The sequence below is a fragment of the Carassius carassius genome, chromosome 7, assembly GCF_963082965.1.
Source record: "Carassius carassius chromosome 7, fCarCar2.1, whole genome shotgun sequence".
Classification (NCBI taxonomy): Eukaryota; Metazoa; Chordata; class Actinopteri; order Cypriniformes; family Cyprinidae; genus Carassius; species Carassius carassius.
The window spans coordinates 30,256,907-30,273,823 of NC_081761.1; the positions used below are offsets into that span (position 1 = coordinate 30,256,907).

Consider the following 16,917-nt stretch of genomic DNA (forward strand, 5'->3'; position numbering starts at 1 on the left):
GAAGGTAGCAACACCTCATAAAAAACCATGCATGCTTGAGACAGAAAGCTATGTGTGTGGTTTATCATTTGACCTGTGAGTAGCAAACTCATAGCAGTGAAGCTTCTCTTCCTGTAACAGCTGATATGTAACAAGCTTTCACTATTAATCAGTTGTGGAGGTAACCTGGCAACTACAATAGCAACAGTTACCATGCTGAATGTAGAACTTCAATTGGCCATTTAAGCTGCAGTCGAAGAAATTTGTTTAAACATCCTATGTGCTTGTGTCCGAGAGATCGCCAGGATTTCTATAGGTTTCACAAGGCATTAACATGCTATGATTCAGCCGATGTAGTCTAGCTGAAATACAGTATTTTGAATCAAAGCGGTGGTGGAGTCAACAGATGTGTATAAAGAAGCATTTGTGTTGTGCTTAGTGGTCTTTGCTAAGGCAACCATCACTTACTATTACTCATACTTAGACTTTGTGTCCCGAACAGTGCTTTGGACATTTGACATACTTTAGGAGTGATCAGACTTTTTCATTTATGTTTGCCTTCTAGATGATAAAACAGACAAAAATATCTCATGCACTAAAAGTCACATTTACAGCTGCATGATGACATTTTGCAAGCAGAATCCAGTCATTTCAATAGCAATCAATGTGATTGGAAATTTTGCACACGTTTTTCACATGAATTCGCTGTTTTTAACAACAGAATGCTGCTTGGTTTCTGTGTGAGCTGTGCTTTATACATCACTACACCATTGACAGTGGAAAAGAGACTGTTTGTGTAGCGAAATTTGACCGAAATCACGCTAATGTGAGCATGCTCCTACATTTGAAGGAGGGACCCAAGACATATCTAGGTGCCAGAATATAATGGAGGCTCTGCGGTGGGCTCTTTTGATATTCCAACCACCTAGCAACAAGGGTTAAAAATATTGTTTCTCGAATTTAATCGGTTCTCATTTTGATGAACCAATATCGATGCTTAAATCCCAAGAATGTTCTTTTAGTCTAGGCTGTTTTCAGTTGAGGTGTGAACTAGGGGTGGCCGATATATCGATATTTAAAATATATCGAGATATTTTTTAGACACGATATAGATTTTGACATATCGTAGTTATCAATATATTGTTTATATTTAATTCTGATTTTGCCACTTTGCTTGTTTGTCTTCTCTGTGCTGTGCTCACCCCCACCTCCTTGACGCTCGCGATCACTTCAGCGTCTGTCGCCTCACTAAATGAGGATGTGAACACATGAACAACATCTCCAGAACTGCTCTGAGAGTCACTTCATGAGCATCTGACCGTTTGATTTGAGTAAAACTAGCGTCACATCACTTTATAGACTGTAGTATCACATACACAGAACTGTAAAGGGAAACCCGTCAAAATAAAAGTATTTGCCAGAAATCTATTACTATTGTTCAGCAGAATGTACATAGCCTACTACTAAATACTTTGTTTTTTTACCTGCAAAATATGAACACGATATATTGCACACTGTAAACACAATCAAAGCTTCAAAAAAGCACGAAAAACGGGACCTTTAATAGTAAATCCCCTTTGTTTACCAAAAAATAAAGTTTGCTTAATTTTCAATAATTAAAAGATAAATTAAATGAATGTTTTATGCCTTCATTTGATAACCAGAAAAAAATGTAAATACACAGAATTTCAGAGGGGAAAAAACATTTCACATAAGGCTATTTTAAGATTTTTTTTTTACAAATTAAGTTGTTTTTATGCATTTAAATAATTACACATGCTAAAACACAGAATTAGGTAACAATAAAACATATGGTGAAGAAAAAAATAAAACATTTCATAGGGCCCCTAAACATGTAATATTTGGCATATTTGTTTTTGCAGTAGTTTTTGGGGGGTTATTTTTCCTGTAAAGATATCTAGATATATATATCGTATATCGAGATGTAGCAAAATATATAGAGATATATTTTTTGCTCCATATCGCCCAGCCCTAGTGTGAACAAAACTTCACTGAACATTACTTGTAGCGCACATCCCATTCAATAAATCGCAATAAACTCAAAAAAATAAGTGATTTGTTACTTTTGCGATGCAGTCTCCCCTTTTATTACAGTATTTAAACTGTCAAAACAGTAATTGTTTTAACGCTCTATAATGGGCAGCGACTGACTGCTGTCGGTGGTGCATTGGTGTGTTCAAAAGATTGGGTCATTATGATTTTTAAAGATTTTTAAGTCTTATTAAGTATATTTATTTGAAAAACTGCACAAACAGTAATATTATGAAATATCATTGCAATTAAATTTTTTAATTTTTATTTTTATTTGTTTTGTTTTTTTATTCTTTATTCCTGTGATGGCAAAGCTGAATTTTCAGCAACCATTACTACTTCAGTGTCAAACGATCCTTCAGAAATCATTATAATATGACTATTAATTAATAGAACATTTAAAGGTACAGCTTTTTTATGTATGTCACTTTTACTTTATTGATTTAATGTGCCCTTGCTGAATTGAATGTGTCTTGGAAAACTATCTTACAAACCCTGAACCTCTGAACAATAGTATAGGTTTAGCCTCCCTTACAGAATTTGAACCCACTTCCTTTTGGGTAGCAGCCCAGATCTTCAACCACTAGGCTGCACTAGCGTTTGTGAAGCCTGATCCCGGTGTGTTGTGCTGCGTTCAGGTTGCTAGAAGCAGATTCCAAATCCATGCGCTCGATGAGTGGATCTCGGAGGAATAGTGGCTCCTCTCTGGTGTCAAGCTCATCTGCATCTTCAAACCTGTCCCATCTGGAGGAAGACACTTGGATCCTGTGGGGACGGATCGTCAATGAGTGGGACGAGTGGAGACGAAAGAAAGACAAACTTCTGAAGGTGATTGATTGGTTCTTTTTCATTCAGAATCTGAATGACAATGTGTTAACCCACATCATAGACGCTAGGCAAAAGGATCTGAAACTTGTACATTCATCTCTTATTTTCTACCTTACCCTCTCTCTATCTGCAGGAGCTAATAAGGAAAGGCATTCCTCATCATTTCCGAGCAATCGTTTGGCAGTTATTATGTAATGCCACTGACATGCCAGTAAAGAATCAGTACTCTGAACTCTTAAAGATGTCCTCACCCTGTGAAAAACTCATACGCAGAGATATTGCCCGCACGTATCCAGAGCACGACTTCTTTAAAGGCCAGGACAGTCTGGGACAGGAAGTTCTGTTTAATGTCATGAAGGTGAGAAATGGGTGCTGAAAGAAAGATCAGAGATAAAGTGGAGACACGGTAGAGCAAATTAAAGAAAGTGTGAATAGTGGTTTATTGAACAAAAATTGAACAATTTACAAAAAGTAAGTTTCACACTTATCTATAAATAAAGAGTTCATATATATATATATATACTGGAATTTTAATAGATGTTTCTTGATCTCACACAGGCATATTCTCTTGTGGATCGTGAGGTTGGTTATTGTCAGGGTAGTGCCTTCATCGTAGGATTGCTACTTATGCAGGTTTGCTTCTGCATTTTGCTTATCATAATGAACTAAAGTAAGATAAAGAAATGTATGTGAGCCGAACTTTGCATACACCAAATTCACCATTCATTGCGTGTTTGTAGATGCCGGAGGAGGAGGCCTTCTGTGTGTTTGTCAGACTAATGCAGGAGTACAGGCTTAGAGAGTTGTTTAAACCCAGCATGGCTGAGCTGGGTCTGTGCATCTACCAGTTTGAACACTTGCTACAGGTAAGGAGGAGTTCTTTGTAGAATCCAGGCTAATAAAAGTTAGACTAATAAATTTCCTTATATATATTTCATACTGCATGCCAAGATGCCAGGAGTAGTGCCATGTTTGTCCACAAGGAGGCAACAGATTTATAGTTCTTAGACACAGTCAACAGGCAATCCATTTGCTTCTTCTCAAAAGCATATTAACGAATGTCTTTCACGGTATAGTTTTGTTGTTGTTGTTGTTTTACTGTTATCATGTTTTTATCTCTGTGATCAGGAGCATTTGCCGGAGCTGAACATTCATTTCCGCTCTCAGAGTTTCCATACGTCTATGTATGCCTCGTCCTGGTTTCTTACACTCTTCCTCACCTTCCTGCCCCTCCCAATAGCTACACGTATCTTTGACATCTTTATGTATGAGGTATGGACGCAAGAGAGTTGGTGTGTATTTGCATGTTGCTGACTTGACTGCATACTTTGGACCAAATGTTCCCGGAAGTTAGCAACATCTGAAAAACTCTACAGGACAAATGGTAGTTTTTATAGTTGCACTATGACCTAATCAACCTGAATGTGTGAAGAACACATTTTGGTGTACTAATATGCAAATGTAAAATTTAAAGGTTTGTGTGAGGCTAAAGTGAAAGGGTAAAGTCAATATTATGGCAAGAGTAAAGTCAATGGAAAGTCCCCACCATAATATATAAAGACTATCAAGTGCAGAATTTGTGTGTACTGTATGTGTTGCATGCAGGTTTTCAGTTTTTTTTTTCAAAGGTGTGAATGCATCTAGAGGTTGTAAGAACTTATTAGAGAAATGAATATACTAGGGTGTGAGCATTTGTTGTAGTTGTTAGTGTATGACTGTATGAATCCTATGTGTTGTGTTCTCAGGGTCTGGAGATCATATTCCGAGTTGGAATTGCGATATTGCAGTACAACCAGACAGACCTCATACAACTAGACATGGAGGGAATGTCACAGGTTAGAGGAAAATCATCTCTGCTATGTACATCAATATGTTATACAACCCGAATTCCGGAAAAGCTGGGGCGTTTTTTAAATTTTAATAAAATGAAAACTAAAAGACTTTCAAATCACATGAGCCAATATTTTATTCACAATAGAACATAGATAACATAGCAAACTTTTAAACTGAGAAAGTTTACAATTTTATGCACAAAATGAGCTCATTTCAATTTTGATTTCTGCTACAGGTCTCAAAATAGTTGGGACGGGGCATGTTTACCATGGTGTAGCATCTCCTTTTCTTTTCAAAACAGTTTGAAGACGTCTGGGCATTGAGGCTATGAGTTGCTGGAGTTTTGCTGTTGGAATTTGGTCCCATTCTTGCCTTATATAGATTTCCAGCTGCTGAAGAGTTCGTGGTCGTCTTTGACGTATTTTTCGTTTAATGATGCGCCAAATGTTCTCTATAGGTGAAAGATCTGGACTGAAGGCAGGCCAGGTTAGCACCCGGACTCTTCTACGACGAAGCCATGCTGTTGTTATAGCTGCAGTATGTGGTTTTGCATTGTCCTGCTGAAATAAACAAGGCCTTCCCTGAAATAGACGTTGTTTGGAGGGAAGCATATGTTGCTCTAAAACCTTTGTATACCTTTCAGCATTCACAGAGCCTTCCAAAACATGCAAGCTGCCCATACCGTATGCACTTATGCACCCCCATACCATCAGAGATGCTGGCTTTTGAACTGAATGCTGATAACATGCTGGAAGGTCTCCCTCCTCTTTAGCCCGGAGGACACGGCGTCCGTGATTTCCAACAAGAATGTCAAATTTGGACTCGTCTGACCATAAAACACTATTCCACTTTGAAATAGTCCATTTTAAATGAGCCTTGGCCCACAGGACACGACGGCGCTTCTGGACCATGTTCACATATGGCTTCCTTTTTGCATGAAAGAGCTTAAGTTGGCGTCTGCTGAAGGCACGGCGGATTGTGTTTACCGACAGTGGTTTCTGAAAGTATTCCTGTGCCCATTTAGTAATGTCATTGACACAATCATGCCGATGAGTGATGCAGTGTCGTCTGAGAGCCCGAAGACCACGGGCATCCAATAAAGGTCTCCGGCCTTGTCCCTTACGCACAGAGATTTCTCCAGTTTCTCTGAATCTTTTGATGATTTTATGCACTGTAGATGATGAGATTTGCAAAGCCTTTGCAATTTGACGTTGAGGAACATTGTTTTTAAAGTTTTCCACAATTTTTTTACGCAGTCTTTCACAGATTGGAGAGCCTCTGCCCATCTTTACTTCTGAGAGACTCTGCTTCTCTAAGACAAAGCTTTTATAGCTAATCATGTTACAGACCTGATATCAATTAACTTAATTAATCACTAGATGTTCTCCCAGCTGAATCTTTTCAAAACTGCTTGCTTTTTTAGCCATTTGTTGCCCCCGTGCCAACTTTTTTGAGACCTGTAGCAGGCATTAAATTTTAAATGAGCTAATTAAGTGGATAAAAGTGTAAAATTTCTCAGTTTAAACATTTGCTATGTTATCTATGTTCTATTGTGAATAAAATATTGGCTCATGTGATTTAAAATTCCTTTAGTTTTCATTTTATTAAAATTTAACTTTTCCGGAATTCGGGTTGTACATGCACAAACTTAAACACAACAGCAACACCTGACGTTTGTTTAACAATCTCATCATAGCACTTTCAGAAGGTGATTCCGCATCAGTTTGATAGCTGCCCAGATAAGCTGATCCTACGGGCTTATCAAGTCAAATACAATCCCAAAAGAATGAAAAAGTGAGTGATCTTGAAAATTGAATTGAGCGATCTGAGAGTAAAGAAGAAAGGGAGATTCACAATAAATAAAATAAAGTTTAGTGCTTCTGCAAATTCAGTTGATGTCTTTTCGTCCACAGGTTAGAAAAGGAATATACCACTATTAAGAACAAAGAGATGGAGGAACAGATTGAAATTAAGGTCTGTATGGTCTGTATATGTGTGTTTAGATATAATGGCGCATATATTGCTCAAAACCTTGGTTCAGCTAGTTTGGTGACTAAAATGTAAATTTTGTTTGTACGTATGGCTTTATACAATTATATTTCTCTTGAGCTTCATTAAGGATTCAATTTTACTATAAAAAATATGTATGTACCTTTGCTGTCATTAAATGCCCTACTTGGGATTGATTTATAAATAAATATTCCATAAAAATGTGTCTTTCTCCATCATTTATTATAGATATTAAAGTTTTTGACATTTTAACATTTTTGGTAATTAAAATAAAGCTCAAATAAAATAATATAACAATTTGATGAAAAACATAATTTTCTTTATATTCAGTTTCTTTTATGTTTTCAATCATTTGCTTTTTAAATAAAAAAATACATGTAAAATATTTCTTGCCCTTTCATTTGAACAGAGACTACGTACAGAAAATAGACTACTGAAGCAGAGGATTGAGACACTGGAAAAAGTGAGATGGTTTCTTCAAACCAATATGCATGAACTTAAAATAGAAAACCTTGATTAGTTTGTGTTTGAGTAAACATTGTAAATATCTTTATTATGTGAGTCATGTAAAATTTTTGAGCATGTAGATTTTCAGAGGCTCAGCTGTACTGCCTCCTTCCTAATGGTAATTTTTTTTGTAGTCTCATCTGTTTTGTTTTTATCTGCCTTCCTCTGTTGTAATTACTTCCCCACAATTTTCACCACAAACACACTCTCATTCCTTACTTTTATATGTTTTATACTTTTACAATCCTTCACCACCTTGATTTTTTTCCTACTAAACTTTTAAATATGTTTCCTTTTACTTCTCTTCACGTGTGCCTGTGGTTTTCCACACCTTTTTGCTCATCCATTGTTTCATACCTTTCTTTCTTCTCTCTGTCCCTTTCTTTCCCTTTTCTTCCTTTTCTTACGGTGTTGTAGGAGAGTGCTGCATTAGCAGACAGGTTGATTCAGGTACAGTACTGTCAAGCCATCTGCTCACTTATCCCTTCCTGCCTTTCCTCTTCCCATTACTCAATCATATTCTTCCTCTCTTCGACCTTCCACGATTCCTCCTATAATCCACTCTTTTTTCCTGCCCCTGCACTGCCTCCTCCACAAAATTCTGAGAATGGGCCTGCTGCATGAAAAGTGGTTATTTGTTTTTCTGTGTCTCTCATCATGCCTTGACAGCTCACTTGTCTGTATCGCTGTAACAATGGCTATGAGGTACTCCAAATGAAAGTTAACCCTGACACTCTCTACTGGCAGTTTAGCCTTGCATGTGGGATGCGGAAACATAGGTGTGCATCAGGGTTCCGTATTAGGTCCGTTGGCATTTTCAGATTTTATCATGTAATTCATCAAATTCCAAACTTCAGTGGGATTCATTTGATTCTTGAATTGATCAGATTTCTTCTTTGGTTTAAAGAAGCAGATTTATCATTGCATGTAGCCCGTCTCATCACTTTGATTGGAATGTCATACTTATCTCCCCTTAACAGTGAGTGAAAAGACAAACCTCCCAAGATGAAACTTACACTATTTCTCTTGACTCAGGGTCAGGTTACACGAGCCCAGGAGGCAGAGGAGAACTATGTTATTAAGCGTGAACTGGCTGTGGTTCGGCAGCAGTGTTACTCAGCCAGTGAGAGTCTGGAGAAGGCGCAGGACACCATACGTGAACTTCAGCAACACAAGGTAACAGCAGATGCATAGCTACAAGCTGGTTTCAGTGCTGAGACTATTTTTGCTGCACTCAGCTGACCTCAGCAGAAAATATAGCTAAAATGCCACACAAACATTTTCGTGAAGTCTTTTTAAATATAGCCTTTTATGGAATTACATTAAATGACTGGAGTGAACTGCTCACCCATCGTTTGAAAAAGACATCTGCCACTACATCTTGAACATGTGGCACAAAGCCCAGCAGACACACAGGTCTGATTGAATATAGATGATTTAGGCAGTTTACCTTATTTCACATTTAACATTTAAGAATTTATGGCTGTTACAGCTGTGAAATAATCAAGGTAGTAACCCAGTAAGCTCTGAAAAACTGTCAGCGTGAAAGCACTGCAAAGTTGGCCTGTTCTTCCGGTAATACTTTATCACTGCTTATGTGTGCAGTGTGAAACAGACACAGCAATCACATCCGTTGTCCAAAAATGACAAAAACTTTTATTTTTAGCTGAAAATCAACTATAGCTTGACTTAATCGTTTTGAGGATACCTCCTATTAAATTATTATTTAAGTGAAAAGTAATACAGCAGTTGATTATGAGGAAAAAAATCCCTCTAATGAAGTTGCAATGTGAGATCATGCAGTTTACCAGAAAACTGTGCAAAGTCACATGTCATATAAACGGTTTTTTTTTTTTTTTAACCATCTTTATATTTGCTGTACACATGGCTGCAGGCTGTTCTTAGTCAAATGATCTTCTTTCACACGGCAGAATTACCCTAAACTGGGTCACTGACAGGTCAGTGATTATTTTATGGTAAGATTTATGAAAATGACTGTTAGTACCAAGTTGACTGTTTGAACCCATCATAATAATTTAAATTCTTTCATCATCCTACAAGTTACGAGTTTAAAGAATGGATGTCAAAGCCTCAATATCTTGCAAATGGGATATTTTGGGTTTTTTTTTTTTTTTTTTTTTTTTAGGTGTCAATGGCATGTGTGAGAAGATGTCAGGGTGTGGTGTGTGTCATGTTGAGTGTGAGCTGTGAAGAGCAACACTCTCTGGTCATATGCAGTTTCCTGTGTTACACTTAAAATTGACCACCGTCCAATAGCCATGCTGATGTCAACAGAACTAGTGTACCATGTGCAGCTAACAGCTAACCTTTTTGTAAGCTGTTTTTTCCTATATTCCATATTTGTGTTAATGTAGCTAGGGGTTCAACGGCTCGTAGTTGATCTGTGATCTGTACTGACCAGGCCCGCAGTTCAGCATGCATGTGATTCATAAATTAGTTTAACCATCGTGAACTGATGCGTTTTTAAGTCTTGCCAATTTAAACATTAATTTTAGTTTAATTCATTTTCAACTATTTAAGTGTAAGAAGAGGCAAGAGAGTTTGGTACTTGTGTGTTTTTCTGTGTGCACACACTCAAAAGCGCACACGCTTCAGATGCAAAAATGAAGCATTCAGTTCGCTTTCACAAAAATCTGGAAAAAATCTGCATGCGCTCGTCATTGAAATATTCACACATCACTTCTTTTATACCTGTTATTAAACAGTTTTAAAGGGTTCTACATTTATTCTTGTATAATAAAAATAAAAACACTCTCAGTCTCCACCCTTACGAAAGGAAAATATATTTACCAATATATTTCTTAAAATATATTGTGATATATTGTAATATATTATTTTCCCTTTTTATTTTCTAATATATTATATATTTGAATACATTTAATAATATATTGATGATACATATATTACATAATATATTGCAAAATATACAAATGATTGCCGCTTTCAATATATTGCAATATATTGGAAAAAATAAATATATATAAGAATATATGCCTAATATATTACATGATATTTTCCAATACAGTATACTGCAATATATTTTTGTTTCATAAGGGCAGGTTAGATCCGACAGGGATTTAGTATATATAAGGGTGAGTGTATGCTGCTTATTCGACCTAAATCTGATGAATCTGGTTTCATTAACCGGAGCAAAGGGGCTCACTGTGGTTGATATGAAATGTTATTTGTGGTCTACATTTCACATCATCTTTTAACACACCCCCACACACAAACACACATACATTTATATATATTCATACTGACCTACACAATTTAATTTAAATTTAGAATTTTTAGCATTTAGTGAAATGTCATAAGCAGTCTGGATCTCTGGCAGTGCATGTTTTCTCTGGTGAAAGCTTCATTTCCACTAAAAGTTCAGTCCTTTTGTTAAGACTTTTCAAGTACAAAGAGGTAGAATGAGTGAGAGTCTCTGTGATTGAAACATCTGAGTAATACGGGTATGATGAAGTGACTGGAAAGCATGGAGGGAGGTAAGAAAAACAGAAGTAAAAGTCCGTGGGAACTAGTGTTCACACAAGTCTCCAGGGCAGGCCACAGCCCCCTCTGGTAGGCCACAGTATATGCACACAGAACACAGCAGAAGCACAGTCACATCAACACTGCTGCTTCAGTAATAGATAATGCTAAAATTAACTAAATAAATTTCCAAATGCACATCTGTTGCTATGAGTAGACACTTACAGAATGACTGTTGTTTTTCATACATAATCTTAAAATTCTTTGGAAATGCAAAAGAGGCTGAAATTGTTATTTTTGGACGTAAGGGTCTAGAAGCCTACTGTGTTACAGTAATATTAAGGGCTGTTTTTAGACACTTACACCTTGGCTGGCTTATACCTTTTAACAGAATGGTGACAAACAGTGATATTAATAATGTAACACCAATGTTCAATAACAAATGCATTTTTTACTCCAACAATCATAAGAATTTATTTCACCAAGTAATGTAGTTCATCAGTCTAAGTATAGACTCGTAATGGTAACCAAGCAACATTAGCACAAAATATAGAATAGATCACAACAATTGTTTGTTTTTCAAGATTTCTCCAAAGAGGTTGATCTGTTTTCTGGGTATTTTGTTGGTCCCCATTAGGAAACAAGCTTATACAGTAAATAATATAAAATGAAGCTTTTAAAAAATCTAAAATAGCAGGAAGTTTTGTGAGAAAGGTAGGGTTAGGGCTTGAAAATTACAGTTTGTACAATATAAAAACTATTAGGCCAATGGAATGTCCACATAAACAACATGGAAACCAGTGTTTTTGTGCTTAATCCTTATACTGTATATCTGTTACACTATGTTTAGACATAAGTGAATGTGATGTAATGGTAGCCATTATAGCCTACTCTGCAGTCACTGGTGTTTCTATCCATTTTGTCTCTCTGCAGTATACAGAAGAGTTTGTGAGTGGCCTGCAGACTCAGTTGGAACAGTCTCGTCTACAGGAGGCAGAACTACTCGGTGCTCTGAAAGAAATGCAGGACAAAGTGCTTGATCTCGAAAAGGTGTGTGCATGTGTGTCTTTGACTCTTCAATAGAAATGTTGAAGTATGACATGAAATTTTGCCCCAGTGGTGATAATTAGATCAGCGTGATGATACAGCTTGGGCACATACAAATGATAAATAAAACAGTTTATTTTTAATTATAGAAAACTATTTTCTATCAAAGCGTTTACCATATGATCCTGAAGTGTAGTGCTTAATGCAATATTATTTGTGTGTTACAGAGGAACAGCTCTCTGCCGGATGAAATCAATGTAGCTCAGCTGCAGGAGGAGCTGAAGCTGGTGAAACTGAGAGAGCAGGAGACTCTGCGCTCCTTCAGAGAGATGCAAGAGGCCGTTACTGATCTCAACCACTGCTGGCAGGTGCAGAGGCTCTATACAAACCTACGTAAATCTATTGTTTTGGCATTCATAAAAAAAGTATGGATCGATAAAATTCCTTTCTGCAGCAAGATGCTTTGTTGGACCCTCTACTTGTTCACAAATCAAATTAGTTGAAAATCTTATTTTGTGTCACAGCATCATACGTCTCGTGGAGGAGGAGGCCACTGGAAAGAATCTCCCAAAAAGAATGCGATGAATGAGCTACAGGACAAACTGATGAGTCTGAGACTGCGAGAGGCTCAGGGTCAAGCTGAACTCAAAGAGGTCAAACTTAAGAACCTGCTGCTTGAAAGCCAGGTTAGAACTACAGTGTCCTTTTTATTTATTAATTTTAGTGTTGGTTATATATTTCAGTTTAAACCAAATTTAGAAATGTTGACTTGCTAACTAGCTGAAAAAATGAAAATGAAATATATATAATGAAAATATATTTATATATATATATATATATATATATATATTTTTTTTTTTTTTTGTGTGTATTTTTTATATATATATAATTTTCCAAAATTCTTCTCCCCGTGTACCCCAGAACATAATCAACGTAATTAGTGTTGTTTACTTTTGCAGCAAAATGGCCCCAACACCCACATCACTGCCATCCACCTGCAATTGAAAAAATGGGAAGTTGAAAAGACAGACAAGAAACAAAATTACAAAGACTTAACAAATTTACGCAACAGACTCGTCTCTTTTCCCTCCGAATCTGGTGTATTAAAGGGATAATATGGCATTTCTAAAAAATGAGTTAAAAAAGGTTAAAAAAGCATTATTTTCCACATACTGTACATTATTGTTGCTCCTTTATGAAATTGCTCCTTCTGAAACCCACCGATTTTTACAAAGCTCATCATTCTGAAAAGTGAGGTGTGCTCTTACCATACTTTGATGCTGTGTCCTGGCACAATGAGACAAAACCAATAAATCCAGTGGGGACATAATTACGGATTATATTGACTTATACTGTATTTTTACGCATTGCGTTGTGTTGCGTTGCGTATTGCTCTCCCTAAACATAAATCCATGTCTGCATTTGTGATCGGAGAAATGACAAACAACAAGCGCTACTCTACATTGCTCTGAACTCGCGTTTGAATCATCAGTGGCAAATTTTTTAAATATGAAAACGTACTTACAGGCTGTAAGTCAGAATTGCCAGACTGTCCTTGCAAAGTTGGAATTTCCCCACTTTATAGAAATGACAGCATTGTAGGCTACTCTTCCAGGTTTAGGAAACAGTCCTATGTAAAATGCGCTGCACACATCTGAATATTTGGGTTGAACTGTTCTGGAACAGTGTTGTCTCCTCTTTTGGAAGACTAAACAAAGTAGTTTCGCTTTCACAATGAAACACACTGCATCTCCATGACATGGCGGCGGCAGCAACAATACTACAGCGAGAATCAAAGTTACGCCTTCTTTCTTTGCGTGAACATTTTGGCGGTGTCATGTTAATCTCCCCACACAGTGATGTAGACATGTGGAGGCGTGTTTAAACAAGCTGCTTTAGTGGGGCATGGATGAGTCTTAACATTTATAAAGAATATCTCTTTGGGTTTGAGACTTTAGTCTTTGCAACTTTAGGGATCTTATCTATGCACGAACAGCTTGTAACACTCCAAAGAGAAAGGAAATCAAAATAATCAAATAATTAAGGTCAGAAATCTGGCGAGCAATAGTATATGATCCCACAAACATGGCCTGAAACTTTGATCCAACCACAGGCAACAATACAAGCACCTTGTCACCTGGTTCAAAAAAACTTAACTCTGTATGCCAATCAAAAAGTCATTTCATTCAATCCTTAGCTTTTCCCCAGAGATAATTTTGCCTACTGACAAGCCTCAAAAATGTGACCGCGGAAATAACTAACACATGACAGGAGATTTTTTGATGGATCTGACTTTTTCCAGTCAGCAACCAAAACAGATAGCAGACCTCGTACATCATGCCCAAAAACAAGGTCATTTGGACTGAAACTGGTACTTTCTTGTGCAGCTTCCCATGCCACCGTCACCAAGGTAAACCAGCCTCCCAATCCTTCCCCATCCAAGTACAATATGATGTTATAACAATAAGACAATAAAGACTTTAGTGTTTGATGAAACCTCTCCAATGCTTTCTGACTCTGGGCATGTTGAGCACCCAAGAGGTTGTGTTGAATTTGAAGTTGTTTCAACACATGATCAAATGAATTAGAAGCAAAATTACTCCCCTGGTCAGAATGGATTTTTTTTTATATTCCAAACAGAAATTAATTCAGTTAGTACTTTTACAACTACCTTTGCTGTTGCCGAATGTAATGGGTATTGTTGCTGGATATCTAGTTACCTGGCACATAATTAAAAGCAAATATTCATTATCTGCTTTTGTCTGGGGCAACAGCCCAATAAAGTCCACGATAAGATGCTCAAACAGTTTGCTAATGCTGGAATAGGCTATATGCACACAGAGGTGATGACGTACTTCCGCTAAAATCTCAGCCTGCTAAGCCATTTCCGCTATAGCGCTGAGGCGATTGTTTACAAAGCGATATAACAGCAACTACAATATGACTAGTAAGAAAACATTCAAATTTCAGCGAACCATCTACAGTACAGCCGAGCATTGCTGTGTGTCTCTGTGTCAAGCTTCGAGCAAGTACAACAGTTTACTTAGTTTTCATACATTTCCATCTGACGCGGAAATCAGGCGAAAATGGCTTTTAGCTATCCGGAGGGACAAATTCACAGTTACTCCCCATACCCGAGTATGTAGCCGGCATTTTAACAAGGAGGATGTTCGTGAGCCCGTATCAGAGACGGGGAGGCGGCTATTAAACAAGGGAGCTGTCCCAGCACTGTTTGAGTGGAACAATTTCACCCTTCCCACTTCACGACCGGGGGTGTTGGAGAGGAGAGCGTCCGCCTCCAATGTCGGAGGATGACGGCGATGCAGGCGAGAAAGCTGATATCCCTAGATCTGTAACACTCAACCCTAATTGTTACCTCTCCTGTGCTTAAATCCTTGTTTGAAACTGACATTGACAAAGGTAGGGCTGTCGCGACAACCGCAATATTGTAATACCGCGCTATTGACAAGCAAACCGCAGAAGAAAGATAGCAACCGCAGAAACCGCGGCAACCGCAGTGTTCAGGTTTTTTTTTTTTTTTTTTTAATGAGGCTGTGGCCTTCTTGTTTTTTCAATTTGTCACTGTGCGTTTAATGTTAAATAAATTAATGATACAATATGGTTCCGACTGTAATTTCCTCACGAGCCGTTGTAGCTTTATGGTGCTTCGTTTGTTTTGAATAGGCTGGCTGAAACGATGGGAGGCGCTCGATCTCGTCCCAAAACCTAATGTCACGCCGCCAGTTTGGGAACATTTTGGCTTTCAACCCAATGAAAAGGGCGAGCCAGCGAATATAGATGAGCCGATATGCAAAATTTGCTGCAAAAAGGTTCCTGTGACACTGCAATACATCTAATTTGAGGTCATCGGGACATTCTAAAACGTTTAACGTGAAAAATGCTTAACGTGGTTTAATGTACTAATACAGTGATATTAACAGACCAAAACTCACAAAACATCATACTAATAAAGTATACTATCTACAAAAAAATCAGATGATCCCTGAATATGAATTCAACGCGTTTAATAACACGTTAAGCCTTTTCCTCCCACAGAAAACCGTTATAAGGCTTAACGTGTTATTAGACGACTTGCATTCATATTCAGGACTCACACGGGGGTTTTTTTTTTTTTGTACATAGTATACTTTATTAGTATAATGTTTAGTGAGTTTGGTTTTTAAAAATCACTGTCTTAATACATTAAGCGTTTTCTTATAACGGTTTTCTATGGGAGGAAAAGGCTTAACGTGTTATTTAACGAGTTGCATTCATATTCAGGGCTCATCTGATTTTTTTATAGATAGTATACTTTATTAGTATGATTTTTAGTGAGTTTGATTTGTTAATATCACTGTCTTAGTACATTAAGCCATGTTAAGCGTTTTAGAGTGTCCCCTGTCATCCAGCGCAGCTGCCCCCTCAAACATCAGGTCGCGGAGCAACATCAAAAAGAAAAGCTGAGACCGGCCGACAGTTAGGAGTAGCTGAAGCCTTTTGCGAAATCTGTAAAATACAGCCGTGAAAGTAACAGGCATACCTGCTGAAGTCACGGACAACCTCTGCGTCAGTGCCCATACCCAAGAGAGCGTCAGCAGATAACGAGCTCACACACTATCTGCTTGAGGAGTGCATCGACTCCAACGTGAATCCACTGTCCTGGTGGGCCAGTGGTGACGCGATAATCAGTCTAGATTTCCGCTGCTGTCCAAAGTCGCGCGCAAATACGTGTAATACGTGTTAGAACTCTTTGATTTCTTAAATTTTTTTTATTGGAAAACGCATGTTCTTGTTGCTGTTTGGCATTTAACAATAAACAAAAATGTCTCTGTCAGTTAAAAAAGCAACAATATATGCTACATAACTCAACGATAAAGCTTTGTATGCAGCAAAATCAGGATAAATTAGGTATGTAAAAAAAAAGAGACGGCGGTAATACCGCATATCGCGCTTTTGAGCCACCCATAATAACCGCAGGGGAAATTTCGTAACCGCGACAGCCCTAGACAAAGGCGTTAGGAAAATTGGCTGTGATTGACACATAATAGTAAACATAGCCTACGCTGCACCTGCTGCGCTAGCACGGTAAAGATAGCAGGCATGCTATGGGCATTTAAACACAGAACACGTCCAGATCTTACCTTCAAAATTGTGGATGTA

The 16,917-nt window shown here is 37.6% G+C and overlaps 1 protein-coding gene across 2 annotated transcripts in view; it reads left to right on the plus strand.

The window, feature by feature from the left end:
- LOC132143892 (EVI5-like protein) overlaps window positions 1–16,917 on the plus strand; it is a 57,992-nt gene that overhangs the window by 19,725 nt on the left and 21,350 nt on the right. Inside the window, exons 3-16 of one of the 2 annotated variants that reach the window (XM_059554501.1) lie at window positions 2,670–2,859; window positions 2,993–3,217; window positions 3,418–3,492; window positions 3,600–3,725; window positions 3,988–4,131; window positions 4,605–4,694; window positions 6,389–6,486; window positions 6,606–6,666; window positions 7,112–7,165; window positions 7,627–7,659; window positions 8,245–8,385; window positions 11,644–11,760; window positions 11,985–12,125; window positions 12,282–12,443. In XM_059554501.1, coding sequence (XP_059410484.1) covers window positions 2,670–2,859; window positions 2,993–3,217; window positions 3,418–3,492; window positions 3,600–3,725; window positions 3,988–4,131; window positions 4,605–4,694; window positions 6,389–6,486; window positions 6,606–6,666; window positions 7,112–7,165; window positions 7,627–7,659; window positions 8,245–8,385; window positions 11,644–11,760; window positions 11,985–12,125; window positions 12,282–12,443 — 1,657 coding nt within the window. The remainder of the gene's footprint in view (window positions 1–2,669; window positions 2,860–2,992; window positions 3,218–3,417; window positions 3,493–3,599; window positions 3,726–3,987; window positions 4,132–4,604; window positions 4,695–6,388; window positions 6,487–6,605; window positions 6,667–7,111; window positions 7,166–7,626; window positions 7,660–8,244; window positions 8,386–11,643; window positions 11,761–11,984; window positions 12,126–12,281; window positions 12,444–16,917) is intronic. The other variant, XM_059554500.1, reaches the window with a different exon arrangement.